The sequence below is a fragment of the Merops nubicus genome, unplaced genomic scaffold (genome assembly GCF_000691845.1).
Source record: "Merops nubicus isolate BGI_N331 unplaced genomic scaffold, ASM69184v1 scaffold34561, whole genome shotgun sequence".
Lineage (NCBI taxonomy): Eukaryota > Metazoa > Chordata > Aves > Coraciiformes > Meropidae > Merops > Merops nubicus.
Window position 1 is genome coordinate 9518 of NW_008589590.1, and position 16702 is coordinate 26219.

The window sequence follows — 16702 nt, forward strand, 5'->3', positions numbered from 1 at the left end:
ACAGGATGTTACACCCTCCTTTTATTTTTTATTCCTCTTAACATCACCCAGAGCAGCAGCCAGCTGAATTTTCTCTCCGTGCACTATCCTGACCAGGCGAAGGGCTGGTAAGCTGCAGCCTTACAGCTTGTTTCCAGCTGCCCAGCCTGGTTTGTCTGTCCGCTCAGAGGGTTTCCCAGCAAGGGAACTGGGGCATGGCCGAGCTGAACTTCCCAGGGGAGCTCCCCAAGATCAGGGATGTGGATAGATAAAGAAAAAAGGGAGGACTTGGCAGGGGGAGGAGGTTTCTGTTTGATTCCTAGCCCGGAGCCACGGCGCTGGGTGCTGGTGGCAGTGACCTTGCCACGGTTGGCACGCTCGGTCCCCTCCTGCCCGCGCAGCCTGGCACAGCTTGGGCTGGAGAGCTCACGTTTCCACCTCTGCCCAGCGAGGCTCTGAGCTGCCCTCTGCGTGGGGGCTCCCAAGGTCTGCCAGGGCTCGGGCAGCAGCCGAGTGTGCGTGGGCTCGGGCTGGAGATGTCACTAAATCAAGAGGCTGACCTTGGGCACGGGGAGAAACTCCTTCAGGGCGGTGTGGGCCGGAGAGCAGAGGGAAGCTGCTGGTGGGGAATCACTCTGGATGCAGGGAGGGGAGGAGAGGAGCTGTGGGGCATGTTTCTCTTGGGCAGGTGGAGGAGGGGAGGCTTGCATGAGTGCAGCAAGGAGTGGAAGGTGGCCAAGGACAGGGGGTGGGTCTGGGGGTTAGGGACGAGTTGGGGCTTTCTCTCCTGCCACAGAAGTCAGGGGAGTTTCACTACTTTGGGGTCTTGCTGGTGGTGGGAAGTGTCATCCTGGATATTTGGTTTATGGTCAACATGGTTTTTCAGGGCCAGGCAGGTAATACAATAACATCTTCCTTTTGTGGGCCACTTAGAAGTGTCCCCCACGCTCTGAGGGTGAGTGGAAGCAGCAGAGGTTTCTGGGTGGATGTGGACCCAGCGATGCTAGAGGTGAAGTCCTGCAGTCCTTGGGAGATAAAGGCTCAAAGATAAAGAGCCACAGATAACCAACAGAGGCAACTCCCCAGAGTTCCCAGGCTGCCCTTTGGGCTGCCATCCACTCCTGTTGTTTTCTCCCATCCGTAGGAAGATAAAGCAGGGGAGAGGGTTTTAAAAGCAAATAGCTCTTGAACAAAATCCGATTGGAAAAGGATTGGCTTTGGCTCAGGGGCCAGGAGCTTCGGTGCTCTAATTAGCACAGGGCTGAGGCTGGTGAGCTGGGCAGGAGAGCACCCAGGCCTGGAGAAGGAGACCTCATCTTCCTCTCCAGGTCTGCTGGCTGGTGACTTGGACCCAGCTGTGTTGGGGCTCCGGGGGCTGCCTCAGCTCAGCTCTGTTTGCAGCCCTGGGATTTGCAGGGTGGCACCTCCTTTTTGTCCCCAGTCTTGTCAAGGGCTGCAGGGGAGCTGCTGGGCTGTGTGGGCTAGGACAGCTCTGCTCGTGGCCCCATCCATGAGCCCCAAGCATGAGAAAGGGCCCCTGGAGGAGGAGGGGGGAGGGAGGAGGAATGCAGGTCTGGAGAGGAGAAGCGGAAAAGGCTGGGAGCTAATCGGGGCAGGATTAGCATGTCTTGATAAGCCAAGATGGGCCTGCAAGGCTTTGAATCCAGGGAGAGCAGCAGCATATGGGTCCCGTGCTGCAGGATTTACCCACATCTGCTTCCAAGCCACGGTCCTCGCTGTCTCCAGTGTGCCCTGGCCAGCAGCACCTTGGCTCTCCACCGCAGTCCCCACGGCTCCCCTGTCGCTGCCCAGGCATTCTAGAGGCTGGAGCTGCCTGAGGAAGAGTCTTGTGGGGTGTCCATAGTGTCGGGGGCCACAGGAGCAGGGGGCAGTGAGCAAGGGAGCAAGCCCACTGCTGCTGATGGTTGCTCTCGGGAGGTCTCTGGTTCATGTGATCTCTTGCTCTTTTTTGTCTTTCCCACTCTCCAGCTGAAGATGAGATGTTCTCTTTTAAATACAGTCCTGGAAAGCTGAGGGGAAACCAGTATAAGTCAATGATGACCAAAGAAGAACTTGAGGAAGAACAAAGGTAAGTTGAGTTTCCTTTTTCTTCTTGCCCAAGGCCATCTGGTTGGCGTCCTCGTGAAGCACGCTGGGTGTCTTCACACCTCTCTCTCCCCAGACTACCTTGGTAGCCTCGGGCTCAGTGTCTTATTATACCATGGTCCAGACCTCTCCCACCCAGGAAGACATGAGAACAAGTAAAGTCACACTGTGTGAGGAGATGGAGACACTGTGGCCAGCCCTATGTACCTTTGGAGTTGTTCGGGCTCATTCTCTGGATGCTTACACCAAATTTTCCAGCTGATGCAAGATGTTGTAGTTCCCCCAGTGCCATCAGTACCATGTTGATTTACATCTGCTGAGGACCTGATCTCTGTACTTTTCCCATTACCTGTGGATGGCCTCCAAGTCGAGGACATGTGCAGAGGGAGTCCTTCAGCCCATGGGCACGCAGAGCCCATCTTGTGGTACCAACACAGCTGACATGGTGTAAAGGCCTGACACAGCCAAGTGGAAACAGGCAGCAGGGCAGGCAGGGGTGAAGGGATGGCACCTTGCCCCTGGGGCAGGCATTCTCCTGTTGGCAAGCCTTGCCTTCAGGCCCGTGGGCAACCTCTCTGCATTGCCAGCGTCTGGGCTGGCCAGGGGTGTCTCTGTGGCATGAGTGGGACACTGTGGTAGGCAGCATAAACCCAGAGAGCTGCCTGAGGGCTGGCACTGACAGTCGCTCTGGCCCTGGGGAAGACTCGGGCGGCGGTGGGGGCTTCCTGAGCCAAGCCTGCAGCCATTCCCTCCACATCAAACCCAACGAGAGATGTCTTCCCTTTCTCCCCCGGCTTCTGGGCTCCCTGTTGCCCTCAGATCTTGGGCTTCACCTGCCTCATAGCACTGCCAGGAGTGAAGATCTGCAAGGGCTGTGTGCTCTGGGGTCAGCAACAGACAGGAGGTCTGGTTTCCTCTGGCGTGGGGTTGATTCTGCATTGGCAGCATCAGGAAAAATGTCGTTTGCTTTCTTCCTATCATTGTTGTCTTTATTGTGCTTGAAGCCCCCAACCTATAAATTGCTAAGCAGGTCTGTTAGTGTCACTGTGGTTGTCACTTGGGCAGGGTGGTGCTGGAATGTGAATGTGAGAGAAGCCCACGGGGCTCAGTGGGAATTGCTTTTCAGGATCCTGCTAAGCACCAAAGCAAAGATCTACCTGCAGCCAGCAAATTCAAACCCTTTGCACCAGCAGCTCCATCTGAACCAGATGAGCAAGCCCCGCTCAGGTTTTTAGGGCCAGGAGTCCTACAGGGCCTTGGGCTGGTTCCTCTGTGGCCACAGGTTCCTCCTGCTGTCACCTGGGGACACTGAGGGGACACCACCTACCAAGAGCAGTGGGATGGGGGTTCTGTGCTCAGGGCTGTAGGACAGGCTCCAGGGAGTGACGGATCTCTCCTGGGGATGGGACCTCCCGGGCAGTGCTGCTCGTGTCCGTCTGGAGCGGTCCCAGGGCAGGACAGTGCCTCTAGACATGAGGGACAGTGCCTGGGCATCAGGTCCCTTGGAGACCCTCAGCATCCTGCCACGCTGAGGGACATCAGCAGACGTGGGTTTCCTACTGCCCCTTTACTTTCTTCTCTTCCATATTTCTGTTGTTCATTTCCTTAAAGCAGCTTTGTGATGTTTTGGGGTTTTTTTTCGTCTTGCTTTGTTGCTGGCTTACTTTGTCCTCCCTTAAAATCTTCACTGCAGCATCAGCAGCTTCTCATTTCAGGCCCTGCAGGTGGTGTAAGAGGCAGGGCTGCTGCCAGGCGAGCTCCTGGGCTCCTGGGTGCAGGAGCTCAGCCCATTCCTGCATCCTTCTCCCTCGGCACTCCCGTCCTCCTCCCCAACTCCGCACTTCCCGACCATGCTGCTGATGTGCTCTGACCCAGGTTTGCCACCTTTATGTTGCAGGATTGAGCTGACTTCTGATCTCACATCTCTGTAGCAAGTACCTTAGGTCCTCGGCCACAAACATTCTTGCAAATCTCTTTGGTAAGGACACGCCGTTTCTTAGAAGTAGTGGTGCCACCAGTGACATCTGCTGATGTGGTTGGGGGTTGGGTCTCATTTGCTGGGGGAGGGTTTGTTTCAGAGCTGGAGTTGACTGCCTGTCCCACCTCCCTCCCACCTTCTCCCCTTCCCTTCTCATAAGATGGTTGAGTCCTCTCTCCTCTGCCTCCCTCTCTCTTCCCATGACTGCTCCAGGGGGAGTGGTGGGGGCTCTCACGTTCAGGTGCTCACCTCCTCCGTCTTGGATGCCTGAAGCTGGACATTCCACGAGCAGTTCTGTTTGCTGATTTGGAAAATCAGAGCTGTTGAGTGAGTGGGGAGTTAGTCCTAAGGGGTGCTGCCAAAGCTGAGACAGGCTTAGTCTTTGCTTTTAGCTCTGCCACTCCTCCAGTTTTCCCAAGGACAAACAAGTTCCCGTGTGAAGCAGCTTGTAAGAAATATCCCAAAAATGCACGTGGGTCCCTCAGACTCCCTTGAGGCTGCTTGTGTTGATCGGTAGTCACAAGTCTTAATTTAGATCCCTGATTTTGCAGATGCCACCGAAAGAATTACTTGCCTTTTCTATAGGACTTCAGACAGAAGAGGACAGATGTGCAATAGATAGGGTTATTTAACCCAAACCCCACTTCTGCTTTATCCTGCATCACTCCAGAAGTTGTGGTTGTCTTGCCTAGCATTCACTTGAATCTTGTGGCTTCAAAGCGGTGCTAAATCTGGACTGAAAAGGGAAGGAATGTGACCTTTGCTGAGTGATGCAACTTCCTGCTTCTGGTTATTTCAGTCTTAAAAAACAGAGGGACCGCTTTGTGAAGGAGGAGGACAGTAGATCTAGTTGGCAGATACATCTGCTGAGGTGGTGGCTGTGCTTGATCACACCTGGAGGGTCAGCAGGACTTCTAGAACAGAAGCATATAGCATTTGCTCCCCTGGGGGAGAACAACAGTCTGGGCAGGAAGGGGAAGAGTGCAGGGGAAGGATGCAGCCCTTAGTCAAGCCAGCCCAGAATATTTCCCAAATCCTTCTCTTCTGCACCTGAGGCTTCTAGCCATCTATTGCCAAGTGTAGCTGCCACGGTGCAAAGCGCTAGTTCAGGCTGGGAGATGTGACTCATGGGTGCAGCTTGTCCCCATTTGGACAGGGCTGAGTTGTGTAGGCATGAGACACTGCCCACAAGGGCTGGCTGTTAGGTGTTGCTGTCCTGCCTGGGCACCTCGTGCAGATGGAAGAAGGGGAAGGGGTCCCCAGTGTGCCTTCAGGGCCTGGCTCACATGGATGGGTTGAAGTGGGTCTTTGCCAGCTGCTTTTCAAACCTCCCTTGAGGTCGAAAGAGTTTAGTGGTTTTTTTGCAGTTAAAAGGAGTATGACCAGGACTCTGTTGAGCATTGACAGCTGCAACAAGGCTCCACTTGCAGTAAAGGAGAAAAGAAATCAAGAGAAATGACTCTTTTGGGTCTCTGCTTTCAGTTCTCCCTTTCCATGAGACAGAGCAGGTCCCAGCCAAGTGTTGGGCGGCCTAAGTGATGCTGAGGGGTGGAGCTGTCTCTGCTCTGTCCTTGCTACTCTCCTCTAGGCTGGAGAAAGGAGAGCAGACCTCATCTGATGGCCTTTGGGAAGGTCTCTCCTCTCTGTCTTCTCTCTTGTGTCAGGGATTTAGGAAGAGTTGGGGGTGGAGAGCCAGAATCTGCCCTGTGGGGCCTCAGCTAGGGCACCCTTGCAGACCCCTTGAGCAGGGTCCAAGTGAATGGCACCAAACTCCTCAGACAGGCTCCGTTGTTTGCAGGTGCACTCATGGATGGAGCAGGTGACCCCCAGACCACTCCTGTCTCTGTAAGACCGAGGAGAAGGTAGGGATGGCTGCCCAGTTTCCCTGGCTAATGGACCCAGTTCCCACAGCCAGGTGACCCTTTCTAGGAGGGTATTCTACTCCTGCCTCTCAGTCCTCTCAACTCCTGGTCAGCCATGGATGAGTTGAGGACATACTGTTTGAATCCAGACTAGATTAAAGCCTAGGGCTCAATGGCAAGTTGGAATTCATGCAAGGGGAATTGGATGGCTCTAAATCTCATGCTCAGTCCTTTTCTTGGTGGTAATTTAGCAAGGACAACCTGTCCCATCTTGGCTATGAGATACTGAATAAAACTGGGCTTGGACCCTGGGGTTGCAGCACGGCAGGGTGCCCTGGGCAGGCCCTGGCTCTAGGGAATGGCAGAGAAGAGAGACCTTTCCCTGCTCTGTCAGACATCCCAGACCAAAGTGGGGACATAGCTGGTGCTCGAGGGAGAACCCTGCTGAAGTTTGGTTTTGAACAAGACAATGCTCATGATGACAAATCTGGAGCACACAGGAGCAGGAAGCAGCTGCAGGGGTTTAATGACTCTGTTGACAGACCTTCACCTGTTTTGAACATCGCCACCACTAGCCCTCCAAAAATAAGTGGGTGGGCAGGGCTGGGGGAGGTTGCATTTTGGGAGAGCTCTCCATCAGCATCTGTCCCTGTGCCCCCCCTGCCATCACCCAGCCCTGGCTTGCTTGCTGGCTCCCCTCTCTGTACAGCATGGGACCTGGGCCTCTCTCCTCCCTTCTCTTCCACCAACCTTCCCCCCAAACCCAGCAGCTTTGCTGTCCTGTCCTGTCCTGTCCTGTCCTGTCCTGTCCAGCATGGTGCTTCTTTTGGATGAGGGAAGCTGGTAAGTTTGGCCTTGCTTTGGGGTTTTATTGTTTGTTTGCTTTTCATCTTCTGCAGCACGATGGTCGTCCCGGGCTGAGGGAGGAGGTGTGGCAGCAAGGGGTTGCCAAGCGCAGGGCCACGGGACTCTCCACGTCAGCCGGGCCAGCGCTTCACTGCGGCCACCAGCCACGGGGGTGGCCCCAGCCACGGGCAGGGCTGCTTCCAGCCGCCAGACACCCAGCGCTCCAGGCACCTTTCCTCCCCACTGCCCCTGGCAGGAAAGGGGCACTGTGTGGTGGGGCTTCCTCCTCAGCTCCCCCTGCTCTCATGCTCCACTTGGCTGAGGAGAGCGTCTCCTGTGGCCCGGTGCTGTGCCCTGCCTCCACCACACCCCTGGGGAAAGTGTCCTCTGCCCTGTGGGATGTCAGGGGACTTGAGCTCTGTTTATAGAGCATCCGAGGGAGTCACGAGTTCCTCACAGCTTTAAAATGGAGCAACACAGGATGCCTCCCTCAGAAAGCCAGGGAAGGGGAGGTCAGGAGGCCCCTTCCCCCTCTCCTCCTCTCCTGTCCCAGAGAGGAAACTTTTTGCAAGCTCCCCTGTAGGCATTGCAGGGTGTGAGTCTCTCCCCCTGCCCTGGTGTGAGGTCTCAGACCAGACAGCAACTCTGCTTGAGCTTCTGGCTTTTTTCTTTTGGCTCGGGTCCTGAACTGTCCTAGCTTGTGGCTGCTTCTCCGTGTCTCCCTCACCCAATGCTCTCAACTTGTCTTCATCTGCTTCTGCTTAATCCTGTGCAGCATGGGCAGCTTCTTGTCTGTCTGCTGACTCTGGGTGCAAAGGGGTGGACAGTGGGCTGGAGCCCCAGCAGGGAGCGATGGAGGGAAGCAGAGCCTGGCCTCTGCATGGCTGCCCCCGCTGCTGCAGCGTTGGGGGGGTCAGGAGACCTGCGAGGGCTTGGGCACTTGAGAGAAGGAGATGGTGGCCTCTTGGCTGAGCTGGCCAAGAGCTTGAGCCACCTTTGTGGCCATGCTCTGGCCTTTTGGCTGTGGTAGGGAAATGTGGGCGGTTTCACCTTGAAGCAGTGGTGGGTGAGGTCTGCTCAGGAGGTGACACAGTCCCTGACCCCACTGACTCCTCGCTGGCCCCCACCCTAAAGGCAGAGGGCTTGTGCTCCCTGGTCCCCCCGGCTCCAGCAGCCTCAACTGCTTCCCTGGTGCTCCTGAGGAGCAGCAGGTATTTCCCCAGGTCGAGTGCACCTTTCAACTTCTCTGTGCCACTGGAGGAATTTTGTATTTGTGTTGTCAGAAGCTCCCTTTGGTACCTCTCACTCTCCTGCTCTTCTCTTTTCTAAGCACTGTCTCTCCCTGTTGCACAGTTAAGTCCTGTCTGTCCTAGTGGTGTTTTACCTATTGGCTGAAGCAACTGCCACAAACTTTTGGGACCACGAAGAAGGCTTAGATTTAGCATGTCCCTCCTTAGTCTTCCTGCAGTACCCCAATCTTGAACAAGACTGAGTTGTGGTCACTACCAGAAATGAGATGGTAGCTGTCCTCGTGGTAAAGAAACGGGAAGCAGTGGTGGTGGGACCACCCCCAGCAGGGAGATGGGAGGGAAATGCCTGGGGACAGCTTGACCACCCACTGCCAGGTCTGCCCAGCATCCAGGGCTTTTCTTCACTGCTCTTGATCCTCAAGGGTCAATCCTTGCCTGTCTGGAGTGAGATTGCTATCTGCCCTCCTTGTCAGGATTTCAGACCAGAGGACTGATGGTCCCAACATGCTGAGCACCTTCTTGCTCTGCCAGAAGAAGGAGCAGGGAATGCTCCACACTTCCACAAATCAGCCGAGTGAAATGGGCACAAGCCATTCCTAGAGGAGGCTGCAGCAAGATGCTCTGGGATCTCCTTAGAGTGGGTCAGGACTCCTTGGGAAAGCTATAGTCTGTGGATGGGCTACAGGATTTCCTGACCTGCTGCAGGTTTTGCACAATTGAGGGATAAACACACATGGGAATGCCACCAGCCCACCCTGTTTGTCAGTGCTGGGATGCTGTCTGCTCTCAAGGGCAAGAAGCCTTGTGCCAATGCCATGGCTGAGTTACAGTGAGGGGAATGCTTCTGAGGCCACCAGAAGGACACCCAGTTTTCATGCTTCAGGAGAAGCATGGTCTTTTGAGACCTTCGGTACCTGAGCCTTCTTCATAATCCAGGACCTGCTCTTGTCTGAGCTCCTTGTTCTCCAGCTCCTCCTTGCACAGAACCACGTCCAGCTGACATATCGTACGATTCACTGCCTCGGCCCTCAGCTTGGGCCAGAGATATTTGGATAATCTCTATCTGAAGAAAGGATACGGGCTTCCAGCAAAAGAAGACCCTAACCCAGACTGATTGATGTGCTGCTGGGGGAAAGCATGCTTGGGTTGAATTCATTGTCCAAGGCAAATGGGAAGGAGGGAAGAGCTGAGGATACTCAATGGCTCAAAACTCTTTGCCTTCATTCCAAGCTAGTGAAGTCTCTCAGGCTCTGTGGCAGCAATGCCAGAGCTTCTCACCCTGGGGGGCTGTATGGCCCCGATGTCCCTAGTGATGGACTGCCTCATGCTCTTGAGACTAATCCTCCTCACAGCTTGCTCCAGGAGCAGAAAGGGGTGACCCTGTTGTGTAGCTGAGGAATTTATGGCTCTGATGGACATTCTCCATTAAGTTCAAGCTTGGCTGAAGATCTCACCCCAGCTGTCAGCCTGGCCCTGTTCTGGAGGTGAGTATCCCTGTGAGGGGCTGCAGGCTGCAGCTGAGACTCGTCCACCCTTCCTACCATCCTCCATCTCTCCCTGGGAGGGGACATCTCCCCCTGGGCCCCTGTGGCAATGAGCCTGTGTCCTCAGGCATGGAATCAGATTGTGCTGGGGGACTTCAGCTGGACGATCCGAACCCCACAGAGCCGTTATCCACACCAGAGAATTCCCTTTCTTTGTCCTGATGGGCTGGCCACTGAGCCTCCCCAGCTTGAGGGACCTGGGTCCCACGTGGTGCTTCACTCCCCATCTCCCGTCCGGGTTGCCAGGCTGCTGGAGAAGGTGACCTTTTGCAGAAGAGTGAGGAAGAGAAGAGGCTGGAACTTGCCTTCACGCTGTGGCTGGTAGGAGCTGGGGACTGTCAGATTGGGAGAGTGAACCTGATGGAATCCAGGAGGAATTAGGCTGGGATGCCTCTGTGGGTGTTTGGAAGGGCCCAGGTCATGTGTGTTGTAGCTCTGCTCTACCTCAGTGCAGGTCTTGGTGTCCATGGGCAGCTGCTCAGCCTGCTCCAGGTGTTCCCCACTGCGGAGGGTTGGGTCATGAGAGATGCTGGGGCAGTAAGGGCAGTGTCTGAGAGGTTCAAGCTGAGAACAAGGGACTGCATTTTTTAGCTCTGGCTCTGCTAACAACATGCTGCAAGACCTCGGGGAATGAGCACCCATAAGACGCATCTAATCACCTCACCCTCCTTCCATGGGACATTGGGGGAGCTTCCTACCAAAACAAAGCCTCGGGACCTGCAGAGACTCTGGGGGTTTTGCAGTTCCCTTGAACAGACACATCTGTAGGAGGACTGAGCAAGGCTGATCCGTGCAGGCACACTGCCCTGTGAAACCACTGCTCACTCCTGGCTCATCTGGCTGCAGGTGGGAGGAAGAATCTGGGCTGGACGAGTGAGCCAGCAGCCCAGGGAGGCTCTGCATGGGGCAGTGAGGCAGCAACCCCTGGAGCTAATGAGTGCTTCTAATTAGCTGGGCTTCTCCAGCTCTCACCGATAGGTCAGAAGGGTTGTTACTTAGACGGGTGCCAGACAAGAGGATTTGCACTTCTGATTTGGTTTCGACTATCCTGCTGCAGTTGATGAAGCAAAGTGCCTCCTACTTAGAGGCATGAGGTTTGCAAATAGTGTCTTGCTCTTCCCTGAGGTGGGAAGTTGCTTTGTCTTCTCACACACACACACACACACACAGAATTTTCCCCCTGCTCCTTTATGTGAATAATAATGAACCAACCTAGGGGTGAAATGACTGAAATGATTTCTCTTCTCTCCCTGTTTCTCTTTGCAGAACTGAAGACTATATGAAGTTGTCCCTAGCCTCCTCCTAAAAGCATCCCTTGGCATCTTTAAAGGCTTGAGAGAAATACCAAAACGAACCAAACACATCCATAAGAGAAATCCATAAGCCCTCAAAACTTGGGAGCCCCTTTTGGTCTGAAGTTGAGTTCTTCAAAAACTTCTGTGTTGTCAAGTTTGAGGAGATCTTGTTGTGTGGCTCCATGGCCTGGGGCTGGGTCCAAGCAGTGACTTGAGTTGTGTTTGGGGGGATGGGATGAACCTTCCTCCCCTTCCCCCAAACAGAACCCAAATTGGATACTAAATATGCAGTGAGTCTATTAGTTCTGTTCATTATTAGTATTAGACCTGCCATGAAATCTGTGCTGGTCCTTTCTTGGGGTGGGTGAACCACAGCTCTTCTCCCAGACCAGCCTGGACCTTGTACAAAACTATCGAGTTGTTTCTGCCTGGGGCCAAACTCCTCTTTACTGCCAGGGGGTGGGAACTCCCTGAGATTTCAGATGTTGTACAACGCTGCTTTATTCTGAGAGGTAGAGGAGCAAAGTGGAGTCCAGGTGAGGGATGGCAGATGGTAGCTGGATTGACTCAAATCTTGCTTCTGTAGTTATTTTAGCAGAGAGCTGATTCTGTAGGTAGACAGAAGACTGGAGAAGTGATGAAGATTGATAGTTTAGCTGTTCTGCTTGTGGTGAAAGTTTAGGAGATGACACTTTGGTTGCTGTTAATATCTGGATCCTCACTTTTCCCTACTCTGGTTGCCAAGAGGAGATGCCCAAGGAGGGAGCTGCAGCATCAGAGGTTCCCTCTGGCTCAGGATGAGATAGTGGGGGCCCTGGAAGAGACACCCTCCCCTCTCCTCTGCCTGCTTGCTGTTCAGTGCCCTCTCCACCTGCTAGCCCTGTGGCTTGTCCACTGGAGCCAGAGCTCAGCATTGCTCCTCAGCTCTATCCCATGCAGAAGATGAGCTCGGCTGGGCCCTTGTACCTGCTTCAGACACAGCAGGTTTCAAATTAGACCCAGTTGCTTTCTGTGAATAGAAGGTCTGAGTCCTCTAGTGACGTTGTAGAAGAAGAGTGGGGAGGTGTCCTTCAAAGTTTCTCTTTCACTGCCGGACAACCGCCTCTCAGCTAACGCTGCAAACATATCAGAAACCCAACAGGCTGCTTTGGGGGTTTGTTTTTTTAGTTCCTTTTTAATGGCTATGCAGACAATACTTGAAACCATGTACGCAGTTGTCCTGTCCAGCGCCTGGGGTTGGCAAACCCTTAACAAAAGGGCTCATTTCAAGAACAGCAGGAGGCTCCAGCATTAGAAGAGGCTGGGCTGCCCCTTCCCAGCCGACAACTTCCAGCGTGCCCAGGGGTTTGCATACAAATTTAGGCACATCTGGACCCTCCACTTCAACGTCCGGCTGGCCCAGCCGCTGTCTCCCCTCGGCTGGCTGACGCTGTGTCCCGAGCACCCAACTATGCAAAGAATGCCTTATATTCGTTGTGTTTAAGTTCCATGGCAGTGTGTACATCGAGCAAAGTCTAGAGTCAAGTCCAGGTTTGTGCTAGTGGCAGCGAGTCAAACTGTTTCTTCAACTCAAACGGCTGGCTGGGTATTTTTTACTTTTGTTTGTTTTGTTTTGTTTTGTTTTGTATCTGATGGTGGCTCTTATACAAAGGACTGTAATTCTAGTGGCTTGAATCTGTAAAAATTGCCTTTGTTTTGTCCAATAAACCTTTGACTAGTTTATTTGGTTTGTGCTCGTTCTCCCTGCCTCCAGCAGCTTGTAGCTTCTTTCTCAAGAGATTTGTGTGGAAAATCTGGATTTTAGGTCGGAGGTACATTCTGCCCTCCTATGCCTTTTACCCCGTAAATTATTCCACTGGTTTCTTTAGCAATAAAGTGAGACCTGTGGTGAAAGTTGGGGATTTTTCTGTTATTTCTGCAGGAGCACTGCAGTGTTGCAGCAGGATCCTGGTTTTGTTTGGCCGCAGAGCAGTTAGTAACGTCATCACCACAGAGCTCTGCTGTGAACACGGGTGCCTAGCTGCTCCTGGAACAGACATCTCCCCTAACATGCCTACGGCTCACTGCCCCAGACCTCCTCTTAATTGTAAAAGTCTTGGACTGAAATGTCTAAAGAGAGCCTGAGGGAGTTAAGTATTCAAGCTCAATTGCCTATCAAGAAGAATTAGGTTGCTTTGAAAATCCTTAATTAATTTATTTTGTCAGCAATAAGTAAAATCCTGTCTGACCTCCTGAATCCAAAGAGCTTTGAGGACAGCACTTATGGGAAGAGAAAATGATTTTACTGTGCATAGGGCTGGTTTGATCTGAAATTATATATAAAAAAGCCAACTTGGACTACTACAAAGTTGTTTTTCAAGGTCGCCTTTGATAGGAGATGCTCCTTCTTGAAATCAGTTTCATGTTTTCGATGCCTTACACTTCCTTCCCAGGCTTTTTTCTCTCTTTATCTTTGTTTTGCTTTGTAGATTTTGTAGTGCAGACAAAGAATAGCTGTAACAGCTCTTTTTTATTCCTGTTTTACAAATGCACACTTGCGATATTTGAAGTTGAAGGGAAAGCCAAAACGCATTGATGTTGCACTTAAAAAAAAAAAATAGAATGAATATTGTCTGTGATCTTGATGTGGGAGGTTTTGAGCCAGGCAAACAAGCCTTTGGGGAGGTTTCAGCAGCGTTAGTGTCTGTGAAATAAGGAGTGGGGGAGGCAGACCTGCATGGCACACGCTTCAGACCGGTCAGCCAGGAGAGCTGTGCATTGAATTTCTCCAGAGCCGACTGGAAATGTGCCCTCTGGTGCCCAGTGGTGATGTACAATAAGATATTGATCGCTGATGACCGTGCTTCTCTCCCTCTTGTCTGGAAAGGGCAGTTGGGTGTTATCCATCTGAGCAGAAAAAAATGCAGAAGAGCCAGAGAAACGCAGGCGCTTGGCAGCCTATGGCCAGAGCTGTCCTCACCCAGAGATCCCACATCACCATCAGGATGTGTTTGGCCTTAGGACAATTGCATTTAATTGCAACAGAAAAGAATTGGCAAATGAGCTTCCTTTGGCCAGGATCTGCTTTTTTTCCTGCCCTGCCTCCTGCAGTGGGGCTGGGAGGACAGCCTGCTGTTCCTGCTTCTGCTGGGGCTTAGTCCAGGAGAGGGCAAAATGCAGAGCACCCAAAAGCTCCTCTGCTCCTTCCTGACTGTCTCCTTCTATTGATCTTGTTCATGGTGCGGTTGCTTCTGAAGTGTTGATGCTACCCTCTCTTCTTTCAAACAAAGGATGTGTCCTGGTTTTGCCTGTCAATAGGTATTTCTACCCCTCCCGTTCCTGGAACAGTTACTAGCATGTCCACACAGCACTAGCAGGAAGACTACTCCAGGTTAACTAACAGTGTGCATTTAAATTGATTAATTACACTGTATTAAAGCTTAATGCAGAAAGCTGGCTGTGACGGGGACAGAGGACTCCCGACAGGGTGACCATGTGGAAGGAAAAGCCACGGTCTGTCTTTCTAGCCCCGGGGAGGTCTAAAGATGTTAAACAAGCAGGAGGAGCTGGGATTGCAGCAGATCTGTGCTCTGAGCTGCTGAGCTATCACTGACTTCTAGCCCTGCAGGCACGCAGGGGCAAAACGAGCCTTGAAATGATAGAAACTGCTTCTCCTTTGTTACAGCCATAAAGCACCACAACCTCATTAGTTCTGTTAATGTCTCAGAGGAGAGTCAGCTATGAGGAGTGCTAGGCAGTCCTGGGGGCTGATCCCAGTCAGGTAAGGGGTGTGCTAACGAGAAGGTACCAGCCCACAGCCAGCCCTGCCCGGAGCCATGGTGCACGTTCCTTTTGCCCTAAAAGAGGATTTTGTAGGCAGTTGCATCAGTTTCCCAGCTACTTGTGAGCAAATTACACTCCTGCACTGCCCAGCCTTTTGTATCTCTGAGTGATGACTTATAGATGTATGACCAATTCAAGCCCTCCTATAAAGCTTCCTCAAATAAAGCCCTGTGACAGATAGATACAGATCTTTGTGCTGCAGGACATACAACAAGGGCTAACTGCTTCAGGTCAGGGAAAAATCAGGATGTCATCTGTTGTGGGGAGAAGAGGGTTAATCATCTCCTACGGGACTTTCTAGGGGTGGAAATCTGAGCTAGGTGGTCTGAGCACTGGTCAGCCTCTGCCCACACAGGGATCACCTCTGTGCTGGGCTGTGAACCCATCTCACCCTCTGGCATTGGCTCAGGAGCCCTCAGCTCAAAGCAGATCTCTGCCTGTGAAGTTGTGTTGCAGTGGCTGATTGAAGCCCCGACCATGCTGGAAGGGGGCCCGGAGTCTAGTTTCAAGGCAGGTTAGGGGTTTAAAATTCGATAGCAGTTCCTGAATTACTCTGTATCTACACTGCAGGATGAAAGGACGCTGTGCTGATGCAGCTTAATCCAGTTTCGTTATGGACTCTGCTAAACTGGGACATGCTGGTCTTACGAAACTCCACATCCAGTTATCCTGAAACTTGGAGTATAGATAAGCCTTAAGGAACTCCAAAGCTAGTGTTAAAGCAGTTTGCTTTATCTCCATATTTAAAGAATTGCAGAGCGTCCTGCAGGATGATTAGGCAGATGGGAAGGTGGAGGAAGGAGAACCAGAGGCTATCTCTTTCTTATCTCAGAGGGACAGATTTCCTGCTGCCAGCAAGGCTTGTAAAATGACATGCTTGGCTTCGTGTTTCATTCGACCGAGGTGTTCTTGCTCAAAGTGCCTTCTGGGGACTGGCTATTCCTACTTCTCCTTTTCTTCTTGACAGGGTTCAAAGAGAGCAGCTGGCTGCCATCTTCAGGCTCATGAAGGAAAAAAGTGACACATTTGGAGAGATGTCTGAAGGAGACATGAAGGAGCAGCTTAGACTGTATGATATATAACCTTGCAGCCAGTGGAGGCTACGCCCAAAAGTCATCTTGGCCCTTATTATGCAGTACACTGGGGGCTGTAGTGCTATAAACATATTTTGTTAGTTATTTGGCAGTTCTAGTTTGTTTTGCAAATGCATATAGGCCTGTGATAAGTAAATCAAAAGGCTAGTAACTTCTCACCCTTTATATAGTTTTTCCTTGAGGAGCTATTGTGATATTTTCATCTCATACAGAGATTTTTTACCTCTTTCTGGCTGGGTCACATGTCCCAGTTATACAAACCAGTTAAACTCCCAACTTTTTTCTGGCCATGCTTTATAAAAATGAACTTTCAAATCTAGTCTTTATCAGTTGGATCCCTGAAGAGAGCCAAAGACGACAGATGTAAAAATGGATGGAAAAAATAGAATCATAGAATGACTCAGGTTGTAAGGGACCTAAGGAGGTCTGTCACTCAAGCTCCTGCTCAAAGCAGCATCAGCTCTGAGACCAAGACAGGCCACTCAGGGCTTTATCCTGTTGGGTCTCGAAAACCTCTGAAGATGGAGACTGCATGACTTCTTTTGGCAGAGAGTCAGAGCTTCCATTGCTGCAGTCCGAAACTGGATAGCCAAAGGTAAGGCATTAGGGCTCTGATTAAAGGCCAGCTGAGCCTCCATGGAGGTTCTCATCTCCTTGGAAGGAACACTTCATCCTCCTTCCTGCTGGCTTTCTGAAACAAATCCAAGTCTGTTCCAGCTGACCTCGTTGAGCTCATCTTCACGCCTGAGGGGACAGCAGCTGCCTTCAACCTGCAAACACAAACAGCTCTTCACCTCCTGACACTGGTGAAAGTAGCACCAGAAGGGTGCTGGATGGGTGGATGGCTTTTTCACAAGGATGATTGTATTTAACTCAGATCCTGTTCTCCCAATAGAAAAATGATGTGGGAAACGGCGTGCTTAGGA

The 16702-nt window shown here is 52.1% G+C and overlaps 1 protein-coding gene across 1 annotated transcript in view; it reads left to right on the plus strand.

Moving 5' to 3' along the window:
* Window positions 1-15956, plus strand: part of MXRA7 (matrix-remodelling associated 7) — a gene marked incomplete at its 5' end in the record, with an annotated part of 20662 nt that extends 4706 nt beyond the window's left edge. The window contains 2 exons of the mRNA XM_008949639.1: window positions 1969-2068; window positions 15650-15956. Coding sequence (XP_008947887.1) covers window positions 1969-2068; window positions 15650-15764 — 215 coding nt within the window. The remainder of the gene's footprint in view (window positions 1-1968; window positions 2069-15649) is intronic.
* Between the last annotated feature and the right edge of the window lie 746 nt (window positions 15957-16702).